We start from the raw sequence: 21592 nt of genomic DNA on the forward strand, positions 1-21592 counted from the left end.
TCCTAGAGCATGTTTTTAAAATGACAGTGATTGATTCCCTACCAATGAAAGTCTGATGAAAGTAAAACTGTTTTATGAATATGCCCCTAAAATAATTTCCAAAAAACATTTTTAACAAATTGTAAATTAAAAATGCAGCCTTTATAGGTTGGGGTGGTTGCCATTTTTTTGCACAGGTTGTGAATTGGTGCGGGGTACCTTCAGCTGCCATTGTGCCCTTGCTGGGTGTCTCATTCATCCATATACCTTTAAGGAAGCGTGGGCTTGCTCCAAGCAAACATGCCCTTAATCTATCCAACTGCTATATATGTGTGCTGATTTGGGAGACTCTCAAAATTATAGAGTTAGGACCATAATAAAATGGGGTGTCTTGACGTGGCCACTCCGGCTTACACATATGTTTACAAATGTGTGTGACTAAATCCCTTGTTTTTAACGTGAACTGTTAGACAGGGTCAATTTGGTTTTGTTGCAGGCTAGCCGGTAGTTGAGCTGGGAATTTTGGTTTGTTTTTTATGTGCTTTGCCTTTCCATGTGCACCTTGCTGCAAAGGCTAGTTATAGGTTGGGGTGGTTGCCATTTGTTTGCACAGGTTCTGAGAGAAGCCACCTAATTCCTCAATGCAAGGCACTTCTCTGGAGGAAGAAATACCTTTGCTTGCACAGCGTGCATACGCAGGACCAGATATTTCTGTTACTGAACCGTCACCAATACCAATTTCTGGAGATTGAAATCTAGCCAACTTCTCTAAAGTGCATCCTATGAGAGCTACGCTGTGCTCCCTGAGAAGCATATCATCCAGGTGCGTCTGAATATGCACCCCCTGGGTCCCCAAAAGGTCTAGAATTGGCCCAAGACCCTTGTGGTTTCTCAGGCTGTGGACAGGCCATATGGCAAGGCCCTGCACTTGAAACATCAGTCCTCCACTGCAAATCGAAAAAACATTTGGTGAGGAAAAATAGGGACATTTAGGCAGTATCCTTTATGTCCACTGATGCCAGGAAAACCGAAGCACTTGTATCACAAAAATGGCTGGCACAAATGTTAAATATAATTGGACTAGGTATTTTCACCTTCTTCTGTGTAGCTTGGTTTGTGCATGTGTGGGTGGAGTAAGGACTGCCTTTAAAATGGCATAATACAGTACATGAAAAATTGACATAAAACAACAATACAGTGAGCAAAGAAGAAAGAGAGAGTAAAAAAAAAGCCGACAGATTTATAGTGAAGTTAAAAAAATGAAACTACGCAATCCATAAAGCAAACTAACCAAATATGAAACTTCAATTTGCTAAATATAAAAGAGAGCTAAGACAAAACTGTATACTGAAAGAATGCACTTTATTTCACATGCTCACTATGATATAATATTTTTAATAAAACATGAATATTTTTTTTGAAACCTATATCTACTTCTTACAATGACTGGAAGTCATTGGTATTTTCTGCCAATCTGTTAATAAATAGCAGCTAATACTGCTGACTGTAGTGGTGGCAGATTAATTTATCATGCACTTAAGTTTACGCCAGGGTGAAGGAACAACATTAAATGCAGTTGTAAGTGCCCTAACGTGATCTGAAGAGCTGGTATAAAAATGAATGAAAACACCATATGCCTTGTAAAGGAGATTAAATGCAAAATTGTTCTCCATCTAGAACAAGATCTTCCTTTAGGAAAATGTTTGGAGTACATGATAGCATGGGAATAATTTTCTAATAAAACTCGTAGGCACTTGTATGATCAGAAAAGACACTTGTTATAATCTCATACATAATTCAGCGATCAGTAGAAAATAGAACAATACTCCAAGGTGCACCGTTACATTTTCATAGCTAACCACTTGCTCAGTTTTCTACTCCAAAACAAACAGCACAAGAACAGGAAATCTCTGGTGTGAATAACTTTTTTTTCCTACCGTAACTTGTAAATGGGTTTAGCACATCCATCAGATGAGAACTATTTTTATTCTTATTAGGGAAGAGAAAGTGAGTGAACTAAATGAATAAAACAAAAGATAAACAAAATATAGAAAAGTGTAGGTAGCACTCCTCTAAGCCAGTGGTTCTCAACTCCGGTCCTCATGGCACACTAACAGGCCAGATTTTAAGTATTACCTTGGGGAGATGCAGACTAGAATACTGCAATCACTGAGCAGCAAATTATATCACCTGTGATGTATTTCAGTTTTCTTGAAACCCTGGCCTGTTAGTGTGCCCTGAGGACCGGAGTTGAGAAACACTGCTCTAAGCTATATTTTGCAATTTGGCATCATAACATCTGTGCAAGGTAAATGCAGCATATAGAAAAACAACATTAATGAAGGAGAACTGTCTAAGGCAGACAAGCCATATCTAAAGTAAAACTATAGGCAAAACTTTTTTTTTTTCCGTTTTGGATGGGTTATAACTCCTGTCAGGTTCTTTTTGCCATCTGCCTCCCATTGGAGAGATTTTCCTTAACTTCCTGTCTCATGGCCAAAATAGGAAGTGGGAAGAAATCCCGAAAAATTAAGGGAATCTCTTGGGGCCCCCCCAGGTCACCAGAACTGGGGTCCCCATTGGAATATTCCCCCTATTACTTTTCTGGGGACAATCCAAAATGTGGGATTTTCTTTCACTTTCAATGACATTGGTAAACATGATAAACATGATAAATGATATGGGGGATTTGGCCTAATGTGGACAAAAAACAACCCTAAAAACCTAATATGTGTTCCAACCCCTCCTTACTCTGCCCCCCCCAAAAAAAAAAAAAAAAAACAAATTGTCTTTAGTTATACTTTAAATTAAACAGAACTAAAATCTTCAGGAGACTATCTTCCTTCTCTAAAAAGTTCAAAGAAAATTAGAAGACTCTGATGAAATTTCAGCATTTTAGCAAAATGCAACTAATAGTGTTGAGCGAACACGGACTGTATTATTCGTGTTCGTACCGAATAATTGGATTTTTTTTACCCGAACACGGACACGGACACTTTACTGTATGTTCGGGTAAAAATCCGTGTTCGGTCGTTTTATTTCCGGGTTTTGCATGCTTTGGCGCACTTTTCATGGCGGGCTTTCAACAGCCAATCAACAATCGTTTAACTGGTGTGCCTTAAGCCATCCCAGCCATGCCTGCAAATGTCTTAGTAGCTGTGATTGGCCGTCTGAAGCATGTGACCAAGTCTTTATAAGTTCGAGGCAGCCGCCGCAGCAGCGTCATTCTGCTGCTTAGCTAAGGGACAGAGCACACATCAATGTGCTGGCTGCTGATTAGGGAAAGATAGGCAGGAAAAAACCATTTGTGTCCGGATAGAATTGAGGGACAGGTCGGAGTGTTTAGGCAGGGCGAGTTGTAGGCATTTTAGGGATAGAGTCTGCTGAATTATAGGGTCAGTGTCTTCTACAAACTACAATCGATATTGCTGTGTGGGGGGTGGGGTGAATCTGCACTCAATCCTGATCTACGATCTCTTCTCAATCCTGTTAGGGACAGAGTCTGCTGAATTTTAGGGAAACTGTGTTCTACAAACTACAATCGATATTGCTGTGTGGTGTGGGATTGGAGATAGGCAGGTGTCAGTGATCCACATCCATTTTTCTGTGTGTGAGCTGCAGTGAACACAATCTTTTTGGGCTGCAGTGAACACAATCTTTTTGGGCTGCAGTGAACACAATCTTTTTGGGCTGCAGTGAACACAATCTTTTTGGGCTGCAGTGAACACAATCTTTTTGGGGTGCAGTGAACAAAATCTTTTTGGGGTGCAGTGAACACAATCCTTTTTGGTGTGCAGTGAACACAATCTTTGTGGGGTGCAGTGAACAAAATCCTTTGTGGGGTGCAGTGAACACAATCCTTTTTGGGGTGCAGTGAACAACATCCTTTTTGGGGTGCAGTGAACACAATCTTTTTGGGGTGCAGTGAACAAAATCCTTTGTGGGGTGCAGTGAACACAATCTTTTTGGGGTGCAGTGAACACAATCTTTTTGGGGTGGAGTGAACAACATCCTTTTTGGGGTGCAGTGAACAAAATCCTTTTTGGGGTGCAGTGAACAAAATCATTTTTGGGGTGCAGTGAACACAATCTTTGTGGGGTGCAGTGAACACAATCTTTTTGGGGTGGAGTGAACAACATCCTTTTTGGGGTGCAGTGAACAACATCCTTTTTGGGGTGCAGTGAACACAATCTTTTTGGGGTGCAGTGAACACAATCTTTGTGGGGTACAGTGAACAGAATCTTTGTGGGGTGCAGTGAACACAATCTTTGGGGGGTACAGTGAACACAATCTTTTTGGGGTGCAGTGAACACAATCTTTGTGGGGTGCAGTGAACACAATCTTTTTGGGGTGGAGTGAACAAAATCATTTTTGGGGTGCAGTGAACAACATCCTTTTTGGGATGCAGTGATCAAAATCCTTTTTGGGGTGCAGTGAACACAATCTTTTTGGGGTGCAGTGAACAAAATCCTTTGTGGGGTGCAGTGAACAGAATCTTTGTGGGGTGCAGTGAACACAATCTTTGGGGGGGTACAGTGAACACAATCTTTTTGGGGTGCAGTGAACACAATCTTTGTGGGGTACAGTGAACAGAATCTTTGTGGGGTGCAGTGAACACAATCTTTGGGGGGTACAGTGAACACAATCTTTTTGGGGTGCAGTGAACACAATCTTTGGGGGGTACAGTGAACACAATCTTTTTGGGGTGCAGTGAACACAATCTTTGTGGGGTGCAGTGAACACAATCTTTGGGGGGGTACAGTGAACACAATCTTTTTGGGGTGCAGTGAACAACATCCTTTTAGGGTGCAGTGAACACAATCTTTGTGGGGTGCAGTGAACAACATCCTTTTAGGGTGCAGTGAACACAATCTTTGTGGGGTACAGTGAACAGAATCTTTGTGGGGTGCAGTGAACACAATCTTTGGGGGGTACAGTGAACACAATCTTTGTGAGGTGCAGTGAACACAATCTTTGTGGGGTGCAGTGAACACAATCTTTGTGGGGTGCAGTGAACACAATCATTGTGGGGTGCAGTGAACTCAATCTTTGTGGGGTACAGTGAACACAATCTCATACTTCTGAAGATTTGAGGGTGCTGCCTGTTCCATACTCCCCCTACTCCTCATCTAGCCTTTTAGGGGTACAAACAATAGTAATTGGGGCCTAGTGTGGTTGTGTACGTGTGATATACATACACTTTTTTTGGATCATATTTTCTATTCCGCTATTTAATCAAAAACCTTTGGGGATCAGTTAAATTGGGGGATAGTCTGTGTTGGTACGTGTGAGAGAGATCCACCTTTCCAAGTTGTTGGGGTTCATCTCATACTTCTGAAGGTTTGAGGGTGCTGCCTGTTCCATACCCCCCCTACTCCTCATCTAGCCTTTTAGGGGTACAAACAATAGTAATTGGGGCCTAGTGTGGTTGTGTACGTGTGATATACATACACTTTTTTTGGATCATATTTTCTATTCCGCTATTTAATCAAAAACCTTTGGGGATCAGTTAAATTGGGGGATAGTCTGTGTTGGTACGTGTGAGAGAGATCCACCTTTCCAAGTTGTTGGGGTTCATCTCATACTTCTGAAGGTTTGAGGGTGCTGCCTGTTCCATACCCCCCCTACTCCTCATCTAGCCTTTTAGGGGTACAAACAATAGTAATTGGGGCCTAGTGTGGTTGTGTACGTGTGATATACATACACTTTTTTTGGATCATATTTTCTATTCCGCTATTTAATCAAAAACCTTTGGGGATCAGTTAAATTGGGGGATAGTCTGTGTTGGTACGTGTGAGAGAGATCCACCTTTCCAAGTTGTTGGGGTTCATCTCATACTTCTGAAGGTTTGAGGGTGCTGCCTGTTCCATACTCCCCCTACTCCTCATCTAGCCTTTTAGGGGTACAAACAATAGTAATTGGGGCCCAGTGTGGTTGTGTACGTGTGATATACATACACTTTTTTTGGATCATATTTTCTATTCCGCTATTTAATCAAAAACCTTTGGGGATCAGTTAAATTGGGGGATAGTCTGTGTTGGTACGTGTGAGAGAGATCCACCTTTCCAAGTTGTTGGGGTTCATCTCATACTTCTGAAGGTTTGAGGGTGCTGCCTGTTCCATACTCCCCCTACTCCTAGCCTTTTAGGGGTACAAACAATAGTAATTGGGGCCTAGTGTGGTTGTGTACGTGTGATATACATACACTTTTTTTGGATCATATTTTCTATTCCGCTATTTAATCAAAAACCTTTGGGGATCAGTTAAATTGGGGGATAGTCTGTGTTGGTACGTGTGAGAGAGATCCACCTTTCCAAGTTGTTGGGGTTCATCTCATACTTCTGAAGGTTTGAGGGTGCTGCCTGTTCCATACCCCCCCTACTCCTCATCTAGCCTTTTAGGGGTACAAACAATAGTAATTGGGGCCTAGTGTGGTTGTGTACGTGTGATATACATACACTTTTTTTGGATCATATTTTCTATTCCGCTATTTAATCAAAAACCTTTGGGGATCAGTTAAATTGGGGGATAGTCTGTGTTGGTACGTGTGAGAGAGATCCACCTTTCCAAGTTGTTGGGGTTCATCTCATACTTCTGAAGGTTTGAGGGTGCTGCCTGTTCCATACTCCCCCTACTCCTCATCTAGCCTTTTAGGGGTACAAACAATAGTAATTGGGGCCCAGTGTGGTTGTGTACGTGTGATATACATACACTTTTTTTGGATCATATTTTCTATTCCGCTATTTAATCAAAAACCTTTGGGGATCAGTTAAATTGGGGGATAGTCTGTGTTGGTACGTGTGAGAGAGATCCACCTTTCCAAGTTGTTGGGGTTCATCTCATACTTCTGAAGGTTTGAGGGTGCTGCCTGTTCCATACCCCCCCTACTCCTCATCTAGCCTTTTAGGGGTACAAACAATAGTAATTGGGGCCTAGTGTGGTTGTGTACGTGTGATATACATACACTTTTTTTGGATCATATTTTCTATTCCGCTATTTAATCAAAAACCTTTGGGGATCAGTTAAATTGGGGGATAGTCTGTGTTGGTACGTGTGAGAGAGATCCACCTTTCCAAGTTGTTGGGGTTCATCTCATACTTCTGAAGGTTTGAGGGTGCTGCCTGTTCCATACTCCCCCTACTCCTCATCTAGCCTTTTAGGGGTACAAACAATAGTAATTGGGGCCCAGTGTGGTTGTGTACGTGTGATATACATACACTTTTTTTGGATCATATTTTCTATTCCGCTATTTAATCAAAAACCTTTGGGGATCAGTTAAATTGGGGGATAGTCTGTGTTGGTACGTGTGAGAGAGATCCACCTTTCCAAGTTGTTGGGGTTCATCTCATACTTCTGAAGGTTTGAGGGTGCTGCCTGTTCCATACCCCCCCTACTCCTCATCTAGCCTTTTAGGGGTACAAACAATAGTAATTGGGGCCTAGTGTGGTTGTGTACGTGTGATATACATACACTTTTTTTGGATCATATTTTCTATTCCGCTATTTAATCAAAAACCTTTGGGGATCAGTTAAATTGGGGGATAGTCTGTGTTGGTACGTGTGAGAGAGATCCACCTTTCCAAGTTGTTGGGGTTCATCTCATACTTCTGAAGGTTTGAGGGTGCTGCCTGTTCCATACCCCCCTACTCCTCATCTAGCCTTTTAGGGGTACAAACAATAGTAATTGGGGCCTAGTGTGGTTGTGTACGTGTGATATACATACACTTTTTTTGGATCATATTTTCTATTCCGCTATTTAATCAAAAACCTTTGGGGATCAGTTAAATTGGGGGATAGTCTGTGTTGGTACGTGTGAGAGAGATCCACCTTTCCAAGTTGTTGGGGTTCATCTCATACTTCTGAAGGTTTGAGGGTGCTGCCTGTTCCATACCCCCCCTACTCCTCATCTAGCCTTTTAGGGGTACAAACAATAGTAATTGGGGCCTAGTGTGGTTGTGTACGTGTGATATACATACACTTTTTTTGGATCATATTTTCTATTGCGCTATTTAATCAAAAACCTTTGGGGATCAGTTAAATTGGGGGATAGTCTGTGTTGGTACGTGTGAGAGAGATCCACCTTTCCAAGTTGTTGGGGTTCATCTCATACTTCTGAAGGTTTGAGGGTGCTGCCTGTTCCATACTCCCCCTACTCCTCATCTAGCCTTTTAGGGGTACAAACAATAGTAATTGGGGCCCAGTGTGGTTGTGTACGTGTGATATACATACACTTTTTTTGGATCATATTTTCTATTCCGCTATTTAATTTAACTGGGCCTCCATGCGAGACCTGTGTGCCTTGTTGCGCTGTTTTGAGTACTCCACCAACATGGCCAGTGGCAATGACGCCGTTCTCAGCTTAACTATCCCACTTCTATGCCTCCTTGAAAAAACAATTCGGGCGATGATGGAAGAGGATGTGGCACAGGATGAGGAGGAGGAGGAGGATGAAGAGGTAACATTTCCAAGGCTTTCAGGGCAGTCATTCGCAAGGGGCTCCGAGGGTGGGTTCCTGCACACGCAAACGCCAGGGACGCAATTGTCCAGCAGGGGCACAGTTCTGGAGGATGAGGAGGATGAGGAGGAGGAGGAGCTGGAGGAGGAGATGGAACCATGTTCACAGCAGGGTGGCACCCAGGCCAGCTCATGGCCATCACTGGTGCGTGGCTGGGGGGATACAGAGGACACGGACGATACACCTCCCACAGAGGACAGCCTTTCGTTGCCTCTGGGCAGCCTGGCACACATGAGCGATTACATGCTGCAGTGTCTCCACAACGACCGCCGAGTTGCCCACATTCTAACTTGTGCTGATTACTGGGTGGCCACGCTGCTGGATCCCCGTTACAAGGACAACGTACCGTCCTTAATTCACTCACTGGAGCGCGATCGCAAGATGCGCGAGTACAAGCGCACGCTGGTAGACGCCATGCTGCTGGCATTCCCATCTGACAGCGGGGCCACAGTGGAAGCACAAGGCAGAGGAGGAGGAGGAGGAGGTCGCCAACGCAACCAGGGCACCGCCAGCACCTCAGAAGGCAGGGTTAGCATGGCCGAAATGTGGAAAAGCTTTGTCAGCACGCCACAACAAACAGCAGCACCAGCAGCTCAGATGGAACGTCTTAGCAGGAGGCAGCATTTTACCAACATGGTGGAGCAGTATGTGTGCACACGCCTACATGTAGTGAATGACGGGTCTGCCCCCTTCAACTTCTGGGTCTCCAAATTGGGCACATGGCCTGAGCTTGCCCTTTACGCCTTGGAGGTGCTGGCGTGCCCTGCAGCCAGTGTATTATCTGAACGGGTATTTAGCACGGCTGGGGGCGTTATAACAGACAAGCGCAGCCGCCTGTCCAGAGACAATGTGGACAAGCTCACGTTCATTAAAATGAACCAGGCATGGATCCCACGGGACTTTTCCGTACCTTATGCAGAATAGCAATGGATACCGACCTTACCCACCCATTGTTCCATTTTTGCTCTTTCTCACTCTTTTGGGGTGTACCCTCATTTAAAATTTTTGAAAAGAAGCAGTGTTGGCTACCTCGTCCTCCTCCTCAGGGCCAGATTAATGTAGGGGCTATTGGAGCTGCAGCTCCAGGCCCCTACCTTTTATATAGGCCCCGGGTTGGCCATATTCACTGTTACCGCTCTTCTGTCACTTGTAAACACAGAAGTCTGGCTTCTATGCTCGCTTCCCCAGGCAGCACCCTCAGAACCTCCCCACACAGCGTGAAGGCCGGACAAGGAGGGACAGTTGGCGATGCATGGATGTGTTTATGGGCTTCAGAGACAGCATCCCATGTTGAATTAGGCATGCATGGCTGCACCCTTCCTCCTCTGGGTGCATGGCAAGGCACGGCCCTTAAGGCCCTTCAAAATCCTCAGCACCAAGCCCATGATGCTGTTAATCCGGCCCTGGTCCTCCTCCACCGCCGCTTCCACCTACACCGCCCATAGGTGTGCGCAGCCTATTGCATTAAGGTGTGCACCCCAAAGTTGAAATACACATGCATGTGTTTGCCAGCAGGGAGAGTAATGTATCGGGGCCATGTACCTGTAGGCAAGGAGAAATAGAGCAGAGCAGGTCCCAGGGAGATCTTTCCCATCTCCTCACTGGCAATGCTATGTGCCCTAGGTGATTAGGGTGTGCCCAGGCACACCCAGCACACCCTGTGCGCACGCCTATGTCACCGCCACATCCACCACCACCTCAACCTCCCTCCTACTCCATATGGGCCTCGTCCTTCAGAGATGAAGAAGAACATTGTTTTATTTTTCTGTTTTTTTTTGTTGTTTTAAGTTATTTCCCTATCCACATTTGTTTGCAGAGCACTTGCCATGCTCTTAATTACGTTTTGCTGCCATTTGCAGCACTCTAGCCCTTTCCTTTGGTGTTTTAGAGCCATTTTAGTGCCTTAAAGTTCGGGTCCCCATTGACTTCAATGGGGTTCGGTGTCCGGGAAAAGTTCGGTAAAAGTCCGGGACACGGACCCGGACTTTTTTTTAAAGTTCGGCCGAACCCGTCGAACACGGACATCTAGGTGTCCGCTCAACCCTAGCAACTAAGTCAACAGAAAAGGCAAAATTAAGGTGTTTTTTATGGGTGCAATTGGATATAAATGGCTCCTAAAGGTTACAAAAGTTAATTTTAGCTATTTAGGCCGTTTTATGTCTTTTTTTCCCCCAAAAATATCTCTTACTATTTTATATTTTTTTTTCCACAGAAAGCAAAAAAAGCAAAAAAAGTAAAACAAACATAGCAATAGTACACTGAATTAATTAATCTTTGAGCAGAACTATGGGCACATATAGCAAAATGAATAATACACAGGCAATTGAAAGATAAAATTAAAAGAACAGCTTGAACTGCAATTTTTACATTAAATGCAGAGATTTCCTTGGTGTACTTTTTCCTGCCACTAGATGTTTTCTGTTTAAATAGCCAGCGTCATTTTACCCACATTTTTTAGGCCCAGGTCATCCTTGATTCCACCCCCAACCTGTGGCTGAACAATTCAAGGAGAAACAGCATAGCAATTAGCAAGATTTGCTTAGTATGATTCTTGTCAGTACATAAACTTATGGGCTTCTTGTACTTTTTCTAACACTCCAAACCAAGCTGTACAGGGACTGCAAGAGGCTGATACCAGGTCTAATTCAGGTACCTACACCGCTTGCATATAAGAAATACATTGGCTTACAGTATGTATTAATGATTATAGAGCTACAATAATATGTATAGTTTATATTTCCTAAAGTTCAGCTTTTATTACTGTAAATACACCAAACGACAAAATACAAAAAACAACTTCTCCAAATAAAGAAAACGAGAAGATTTGTTTTCTATTTAAGTATTTTTTTCTATGCAAATTAAGTAATTTTGTGGCAAAATCAATTTTGGGAAAGCATTTTTTTTTACAATTATTATCACTACGTAATGAATTCCAGAAAAATATTATAAAACCTTGGTAATTTATATTATAGTAATAATGGAAACTTACAACATTGTATTACTGTGGAAGGGATAAAATCCCTAAAGTATCCAGCTGCAAAACTGTGAAAGAAAATGTAGCATCCATCAACTTGAGAACAGCTAGGGTCATATTTGATATGAATTCTTAAACCATTGAAGGCCACAATGAAGGAGTAAGTGGGCTGCTTTCCAGCATCCAATGCAGTAATATTTAGGCCGTGGATAAACCACTTTACTTCATCAGTAAAGTAATAGAAAATAATAGGCAGACTTGGGCTGAATGCTACTCACAGCAATTGGACTGCCAAGACTGCTGATGTGTGAACTGAGCTGTTTAGTTTGGTGCTCTTGTTTCAATACAATATTTGGAAGAAGGCTGACAAGGGTCAGAACTGTATTCAAAGCATTCCAGTACAGTGCCACTGTGAACATGTCCTAAAATACTAGTAAAGTGAAAATCTCTTTTACTTTGTTCACTCCTTTTTTTTTAACTTGTCTGGAATTTTAGAGACAGTTTACATTTTTAGCTCTTAGCTAGAAGTAAAACCTGTGTCGTGCTACTCCCGCAGGAGCCGCAGTAATTTTGCCCAGGTCTTCCCAAAACTTCAGCCCCTCACCCAGGCACACAGTAGGTTAAGTCACTCTTCTCCAATGAAACCAGTCTAGGGGATGTTGTTTTTATTTTTGGAGAACTTGGATAGGGATGGGGGTAATTGTGGGATACTCCAAAATGGGAACTATATATACACTGAGCACTGAATCTGCCTTCCTGCTTTAGGCAGTAGTAGAACAAGCAGACCAACTTCCCTTTTTTTAGTGGATAGTATCTGAACAGAGTTCCTCAGGACCACCAGCTGGTGTCCCCTTTAACAGCTTTACCACTAGCCACTGTGCTGCTACTGCGGCACAGTGGCTCGTTATCGTCTATAGACGTAGACCTACGTTGCACAGTGGCTCGTTATCGTCTATAGACGTAGACCTACGTTGCTAGACTGTTTTCATTCACAGCGGGAGTCGGGCCAGGGGAGGAGCGGCGGTGATCGCCCCTGCTCTGCCCCGATCGTCGGGGGAATCCAGTTTGGAGATCTGCCCGCCTGTGTAAACAGAGCGGGCGGATCTCCTAAGTGACAGGGAGTGACAGATCGGAGTGTTCAGCATAGCTGAACATCCGATCTGTCCCTGGCTCACTCAGTCACCTCCCCCCCACACGTTAGTAAGCACCAGGCATACATTAACCCCTCCCTCTCCAATAAAATTAACCCCTTCCCTGCCAGTGTCATTTTTACAGTAACAGTGCATATATATAGCACTGATTACTGCAGTAATGTCACTGGTACCCCCAAAAGTGTCAAAAATGTCAGTCAAGGGTCCGATCTGTCCGCCGCAATGTCGCAGTCCCGCAAAAAAGATCGCAGATCGCTGCCATTTTTAAAAAAATTGGCTTTTACATCTTTTTTGTGGGGAATTTCATATAAAAAATTTTTAAAAATATTGTTATTTTTTCAAAATAAACGCTCTTTTTTTGTTTATAGCTCAAAAAGTAAAAATCGCACAGGTAATCAAATACCACCAAAAGAAAGCTCTGTTTGTGGGAAAAAAAGGACGTAACTTTCGTTTGGGTACGGCGTCGCACGACCGCGCAATTGTCAGTTAAAGTCGCACAGCGCCGAATCGCAAAAACGTAAGACGTAAGACAGCAAAATGCTCTAGTGGTAAAGTGGTTAAACAGACCTACAGCTGACTATACTAAGCACCAGAGGAGTAGCTAGAGCACAAGATCCTCAAGATCCAGCAGTTTCTTTACATACAATGCCCTAGAACAGATGGATGCTGCCTCCAACCTTCCAAGCAATGCCCTCCAGTAATACCAGTGATGCTCACCTGAGGCCTCCTTCAACAGCTTGTGCCTGGGAGGCAGCTTGCCCTCCCCAGGCTGGACTTCTCCATTTTGGGACAAGACCCAGAGCTCAGTGTGCTCACTGAACAAATACAGTCTCCCAACCCCCCTTCAGAGCCTGCCTCTCTGGGATAGGCCAGGGCTGTATAAATAATCATGCTGCCATGTGCATAGCTTCGCACCTACTATCTAGAAACTTCTCCAGTCTCCTGGATACAGATGGAGCTATAAACCAGACTGGCAGCAGCTAAACAAACTGAGTAGACTTAACTAGCAGATTGCAACTCCCCTGATTACAGTTAGCAGAATATGCTTTTGCCTAACACACAACTACAGCCACACTACCTACTGTGTATCAAAACACAACTTAACAGCTATCTAACTGTCCTAGCGCCTACCTTGGAGGGTGCTACACCTGTCTCAGACAACATTCTGCTTCTATGTGTCCTGCACATGCTATCTATTAATCACAATGCATCTTGATTTGTCAACCCATGCACTTGATTTGATTGTAGGAAGCTGATGTGATTGGATTTGCATTATTATTTGCAGAAGTTGTTCTTAATTTTAAAAAGAAATATCATGTAAACATAATCACATTCTATGTAACTTTTCTAAGTCTTGCAAATGTGGTTTTAGCCTGACTTGGTTTTTCTGGGGGTTCCTTATCAAAATGTATCAGTAAAGAATTCTAACAATGTAAACTGGATGCTAGTTATTAGTTAGGAGCCATGAAGCATAGCCCTCTGTACCCTAACATTAAAACTTACTTAGTCTTAACCCTTGATCTAAACACCAAGCTAACACCTAATGGTATCCTTAACATTCAAAATTATTACCTTATCTTGTGGCTAAAGCAGTGGCATCAAAAGATTATCAGTCTGGTACCAAAATAACATAGCCAAAAGTTGCTGATTGTGTTTTAGAGGGATCATAATTAAATTGTTTTTACCTTTGCCAATATTACCTGCCTAGTCTCATCCCATGAGCAAATTTGTATATGTAAGAACAATGCCTGGTTGCTTTATGTTCCATAAACCCACTGCTATGTTGATACCCACAAAATCTATTTTATATGAAGCTGTGTACCTCTACTACCTACCCAAATTTCTACACTTCATTGTACTCATCGCTAAAATTATTCTTCACAAAAGAGTTGGCAAACTGACCATGCTCTAGAACACATTGATAATTTATGCTATGTAGATTATCAGTTTCTTTTCTTCTTCTTTTTTTATCTATGTAAAGACCTTTATTATATTAAATTGTGAAGTATTTAGGATAATGTTAATTATAAGCAATACACACTAGAAATCACTTTAATTTTCAAGCAGTTAATCATGTTTTACATTTGAAAAATAAGAAAATTGCAACAGAAAGAACCGTAGCAATGATTCCTCTGAAGTGCTGAAAGTCAATTCCGCTTATTGAGATGGTCACATTACAAAGGAATCTTTTTCTTTGTATTAAATTCTTTGTGAGGAGTGAAATGGCTGCTTAGTGCAGAGGATCCGTCACTACAGGATGAAGCCTCTAATCTCTTTTCCTTAACTCTCTTAGGGAAAATATAGCTCTATTTTCTGCACATTAAATGCAATCCCAGGTACCAGAATAAATGAGAAAATGATTGAAAAGTTAATTACAAATTTTACACCAGACACATTGAAAGAGAAAAGGGAGCACAACGAAAGTACCAATTAATTTTTCATTTCAAACACTCTTTCTTCTAATGTCCGATGGACAGTAAATGTATTTCACTGCATCAAGCTTCTGCTTTTTTGATACCCATTGGCTTTTTGCTTCTTTAACAATGGCTAAAATAATTTATCTAACTCATTTTAATATTTATTGGTAAGTGATGCAAGCAAGTGACTGTAACTTGGGTAATTTTGCTGATACTTTTTTCATCACTGTGACTGATTAGAACATATAGGGCAAGAATATCTAAAAGAGGGTCTTGTTCATTTACCATTCTCTCAGAGACAGATAAGCTAGGAGAAGTCTGCCCACAAAAATGTAAATTTTTCGATCTTGAATTATGTAAAAAGATAAAATGTGAAAAAACAGACATCTAATAAATTGATTACATTTCTTTAGTGCATATTGATGTGCATGAATACAATATTACCATTTTTCACTGGATGCTACTAAGAGCTACAATTTGTAGAAGAAAGGGTTGATTGTTGGAACTCTAAATGGGTTAAATTTAGTGGAGACAAGCAGAGTAAACTTATCAAAAGTAACTACGCCGTTTTACACAGTGAGTTGCTTAGATGAGATTTTCTTGAAAAATATTGGTCCAATATTTTTTTCTTAATAGTTTTGTGTATTAGGGTCAGTTTAATTTATTTAATTTATTTTTCTTTGTGTTATGTTTTTTTCCTATTATGTGTATATAAAGAATAACATAATGAAAAAAACATAAAATAATGAGACTAGTGAGGGGCTGTTTTTGGCTCAATAACAGATCCATGATATTTGAAAAGGGGCTTTCCCAACCCTAAGTCCATTAATGCAAAATAAACACAAAAAAACACATAGTCTTGCTTTCTACCATGACTACAATGCATTTGGACAAAATGGTGAAATTTGGCTGAAATTTCCCAATTTTTCAGAGAAGTTGCAACTCTCAATTTTGCTAATCCTTAATAGAGTTAGGTGCCTAAGGGCTGTTGAATTTTAGTAGTTGGTGAGACCTCCTGCTGACTGCTAATTGTCAATTTTTCCCATTTTAATAAAGCAACAGTCAATAGTAGTGGCGTTTCATGAACATTTTGTTGTGCTTGTCGACATGTTTGGGAATGGGTTTACTATGCAAAGGCTGTTTCATACTAATTATATGGCTCTAGAAGAAGCTTGCTAAAAGCCAATGTGGTTTATCCACAAATATGGCCATAGTTGGGTAAAGAATAAATGCACTCTGGGTGCGCTCTGTGTGGGTTAAAAGGCCGATTTCAACCATTTGTTTTACTTTTTTGTTTTGAAAAGAATTGGAAACTATTAAAATATCTCTCAGATTGTTATATTTTAGCACCTATGACTCCTTTGGGGAGATTTTGTTCACTTCTTTCCCCTATGACAGCAAGGGACAAGAAGGCACAGACAGCAATAAAAACTTTGGTAGGGGTTCGGACCCTTCCCCTCTGTACTAAAAATGTTTTTTGTGTTTGCCTCCTTCCTACCATAAAGTAATGGCAAATCACCCCAACAGAGACACAATAACAGTAATATGAGATTCTAACCCTTTCATACTCTACAACTGAGTCAAAATAAAGTTTTAAGTGGAGTTGGGCTTTAAATATGCGCCAATCGTTGATTTTATGATGTTTGGAGGCATGTGCAGGAAGTCATGGAGCTCTGCCAGTACACTATATAGCTTGAGGATATAATGATGGGCAGGTGCTAAAATGTGAGTTCTGCTACCTGTCAAGCTTTCCACTTTAGTACATAAATTAAAATGCTTCCTGTTGGATTTTAGCCTATGCCAGTCAAACTTTTGGTGTAAGTCATACCATGACATTAGTTTTGGGTGTCATTAACCACTTCTGGATCGGAAGGTTTTTGCCCCCTTTATGACCAGGCCATTTTTTGCGATACGGCACTGCGTTACTTTAACTGACAATTGCGCAGTCGTGTGATGCTGTACCCAAATAAAATTGATGTCTTTTTTTTCCCACAAATAAAACTTTCTTTTGGTGGATCACCTGTGCAATTTTTATTTTTTGCACTATAAACAAAAAAGGGCGCCAATTCTGAAAAACAAAAAAAAAACAATATTTTTTACTTTCTGCTATAAAACACCCAATATTTGTTTTTTTAATCTAATTTTTCACATCATTTTTATGCCAATATGTATTCTGTTACATATTTTTGGTAAAAAAAAAAAAAATCCAAATAAGTGTATAGTGATTGGTTTGCGCTAAAGTTATGGCTTCTACAAACTAGGGGAAAGATTTATGAAATTTTTATTTATTTTTTTTTTTACTAGTAATTGCGGCGATCAGCGATTTTTAGCAGGACTGCGACATTGAGGCGGACAGATCGGACACCTAACTGACATTTTGAAAGCTTTTGGGGAGAACAGTGATATTACTACAGTAATCAGTGCTAAAAATATGCACTGCTACTGTATTATTGACACAAAAGGAAGGAGTTAACACCAGGGGAGCGATCATAGGGTTAAATGTGTCCCTAGTGGGTGCTTTTTAACTGTGTGGGGGATGGACTTTGCTGGATGAACACAGAGACCTGTGTTCCTAAATAGGAGGAACACAGGATCCCTGTGTTCATTACTGAGAGAACAACGGTCTGCCGTGTCTACACCGGCAGACTGCCATTCTTACTCCACAGGGAGCGATCGCGGGTGCCCAGTGGACATCGCAATTGACTCCCCCAGTGGCCAATTGGCACGGGCACGTGCCTCCAGTGGTGCATGCATGCCCCACTAGCTGTCTTACGAATCGATGTACAGGTACGTTTTTACGCGGAACAGAGCCGATCTGCCGCAGTATGGCGGCTGGTCGGCAAGTGGTTAAATGCTGCAGTTCAAGTATACTGTATAGAATCTTCTGTTCAGAAGCAAGCATATAAAAAAAATGTCAGTTAGGTTAGAGAATAATGAAATGATACTTTCCATAATGAGGTCACTTTTTATCCTGAACTGACATTGAGGTACATGCAAAGACTAAGGAAATCAGTTCTTATTTTCAAAAAGTAGTCAGTCTCACAATAAAAAACAAATTTATAAAAATGTAGATATACCTTTTTTTATGGGTGCCACCTAATTTGAGTTTCTTCTGGGCATGTAGAATCCCCTTCATACAGTTTATAACCAGTGGAACCCTGAAGAGAACTCCAAGGTTGGCCCTGGGTGCCACCACAGCCCTTAGAATAGAATAGAAATAAAAAGAATATGTAAGATAATCGTCAAAAGAGTCTGTATTTCTCTCATTGGTGCTTAATTGTAAACCCTTTGTAGACTTGTAGCCCCTGTCAGAAACCTGGTAATACTTTTACAAAAAATACATTACTGCCTATTGATCCTGTCACGATGAATGTAAATGTCCAATGCATGCTGGAAAAAAAGACTGCTTGGCCTGTACTATCACTTGGCACATGTTCTTAACATGTATGCCTATATGCTAATTGAATAAATACCTTATTCAGCTCTGTGTATAAAAAAAAAAAGAAAAGGAGGAGGCTCAAGTCCTTAATGGAGATAGTATTTACATAGCCCCAAATGATCCACAATGGCTCGAAATTGACATGGTCCAGAAACATTTGGACAAAATAAAGTGGAATAAAGCACAGGGACCATATGGCTCACACTCAAGGGTCCTCAAAGAGCTGAGCTCTGCTTTATCTAAGCCATTGTTTACAATTTTTAGAGACTCTTTAATGATTGTCATGGTACCACTTGATTGGTGTAAGGTCAATGGGGGGGCCTATATTTAAAAGGGATCTAAGTCTTTACCAAGTAACTAAAGTTATCTTCTCTAGTGGGGAACATGTTTGAAAGTATGAAAAGATCATACAGAAGCAGGGCCGGACTGGGAATAAAAACCAGCCCTGGAAATAATTTCATACCAGCCCCATAGCATTATTATACCAGCCCAACAGCATAATGTCATTATTTTCTTGTTCATAAAAGGGAAAACCATGCATTTTAAAGCACATTTGAAGAGTGTATTATATATAGATAAGATAGATATGAAAGCATATAGGGCTTTATAAGTGCAAATGCTGGTTAAAAGTGGTAAAAGTGCAGACATGGTAAAGGAGGTGGTCAGAGGCTGTGCAGACATGGTACAGGAGGACGTGTCAGAGGCTGCGGACAGGGTACAGGAGTACATGTCAGAGGCAGCGGACATGGTACAGGAGAACATGTAAGAGACTGTGCAGACATGATACAGGAGGACGTGTCAGAGGCTGCGGACATGGTACAGAAGGACATGTCAGAGGCTGCATGGACATGGTAAAGGAGGATGTGTCAGAAGCTGTGGACATGGTACAGGAGGACATGTCAGAGGCAGCAGACATGGTACAGGAGGACGTGTCAGAGGCTGCGGACATGGTACAGAAGGACATGTCAGAGACTGCAGACACAGTACAGGAGGAGATGATCACAGGCTGTGGACACGGTACAGGAGAAGATGGTCAGAGGCTGCAGACATGGTACAGGAGGAGATGGTCAGAGGCTGCAGACATGGTACATGAGACATCAGAAGCAGCAGACATGGTACAAGAGGACATGTCAGAGGCTGCGGGCATGGTACAGGAGGAGATGTCAGATGCTGCAGACATGGTAAAGGAGATGCAGAGGCTACGGAGATGATACAAGAGATGCAGGGGCTGCAGACTTGGTAAAGGAGATGCAGGGGCTGCAGACTTGGTAAAGGAGATGCAGGGGCTGTGGGCTTGGTACAGGAGTAGATGTCAGAGGCTGTGGGCATGGTACAGGAGATGCAGAGGCTGCGGGCATGGTACAGGAGGTGCAGAGGCTGCGGACATGGTACAGGAGAGGCAGAGACTGCATACATGGTACAGGAGGAGATGGTCAGAGGCTGTGGACATGGTACAGGAGATGTCAGAGGCTGTGGACATGGTACAGTTGGACATATCAGAGGCTGCAGACATGGTACAGGAGGACATGTCAGAGGCTGCGGACATAGTACAAGGAGGATATGTCAGATGCTGCGGACATAGTACAGGAGATGCAGAGGCTGTGGACATGGTACAGAAGGATCCAGGGGGCTGTGGACATGGTACAGGAGATGCAGGGGCTGCGTATTTGGTACAGGAGATGCAGGGGCTGCGGACAGGGTACAGGAGGAGATTTCAAAGGCTGCGGACATGGTACAGGAGATAAAGAGGCTACGGACATGGTACAGGAGATGCAGAGGCTGTGGGCATGGTACAGGAGATGCAGAGACTGAGGTCTTGGTACAGGAGATGCAGGGGCTGCGGGCATTGTACAGGAGATGCAGGGGCTGCAGGCATGGTACAGGAGATGCAGGGGCTGCAGATATGGTACAGGAGATACAGGGGCTCCGGGCAATGTACAGGAGATGCAGAGGCTGTGGTCATGGTACAAGAGATGCAGGGGCTGTGGGCATGGTACAGGAGATGCAGAGGCTGCCGAGGGGTCTTACCGGCTGTGATGAGGCACAGACAGAAAACCACTGCTGCCTTGCATTTAAAAATGGCGCCACCCTAAACTTAGATCAGCAGCAAAATATCTTTAACATCTTCCCTATCACACATGCACATGCACAAGATGCACCAACTGGAGCAGACTTGAAACCTCCTGGAATATGGGACATCATCCCAGGCGTGCATGGGGGGGTGGGGGGGGGTGGGCGTTGGACATGATGTAACATCATCCTTGTCTAGACAATGAATGTGGAATTGGAAGCAAGTAATTACTGATAAAGGCACTTGCTACCCTCTTCCCCCCAAAACTTCCAAATGTGTAAAAGGGACGGAGGAGGGCTAGAATAATTACATCAATAAAAAAGTCAAAGTGGATAAACGATCCACTTTAAATTGATATTTCAGCTATATAGATGCACTACTCCAGGTTTGGCTGTATATCGATGCTCTGGACTTGCTTCCTGATTGTGGACCATGCTTTAGCAATGGGTGCATTGCTTAAAAATCCACTAGCAGGAAGCATTATCAGGAGCTCATGCGATGAGGTGATAATGCAAGAGCACAATTGAAACACAATTATCACCTAATAACAGGAAGTGCCTGAACATAGATCTTAATGACAGTATGCACACTGGCCTAAAAACGCTGCTTCTACAGGAGTTTTGTGTTTTGCCTGTAGAAATCTCTCAATGTCATCCCATGTGTCCACACACATTGAGACGATTAGGGGCATATTTTAAGCTAAGCATTTAGAGGAAGGAAAATATCCTTTCTTGTTTACATTTTTAAATGGAGCTTTTTGGCAGAAAAAACACTAAACACTCCTAAAGACGCCTATGTGACATGTATATGGGCTGTTTTTTTTTTATCTGCCAAGGGAACTGGCGTTTTTCTAAGGCCAGTGTGCATGCAGCCTAATGCCATGCTTTTATTTTAATAAAAGCTGCAGTTTCCAAAACACTGAAAACAACTTTTAAATCTACAATTTACAGCTTATATAAAATTTAAGTGGTTGGGTTTCCCTGTATCTTATTGGGATTGTTTTTTGGAAGTCACTTGACTTGGCACCCTGCTTGAGTGTACATGTGC

General features: G+C 42.3%; 1 protein-coding gene across 1 annotated transcript in view; it reads right to left on the reverse strand.

The window, feature by feature from the left end:
- Nucleotides 1-18759, reverse strand: part of CNGB3 (cyclic nucleotide gated channel subunit beta 3) — a gene marked incomplete at its 5' end in the record, with an annotated part of 244413 nt that extends 225654 nt beyond the window's left edge. Inside the window, 2 exons of the mRNA XM_082259003.1 lie at nt 18113-18235; nt 18680-18759. Coding sequence (XP_082115129.1) covers nt 18113-18235; nt 18680-18759 — 203 coding nt within the window. The remainder of the gene's footprint in view (nt 1-18112; nt 18236-18679) is intronic.
- Nucleotides 18760-21592: the final 2833 nt, after the last annotated feature.

The sequence above is a fragment of the Pelophylax lessonae genome, assembly GCF_965119305.1.
Source record: "Pelophylax lessonae genome assembly, chromosome: 5".
NCBI lineage: Eukaryota > Metazoa > Chordata > Amphibia > Anura > Ranidae > Pelophylax > Pelophylax lessonae.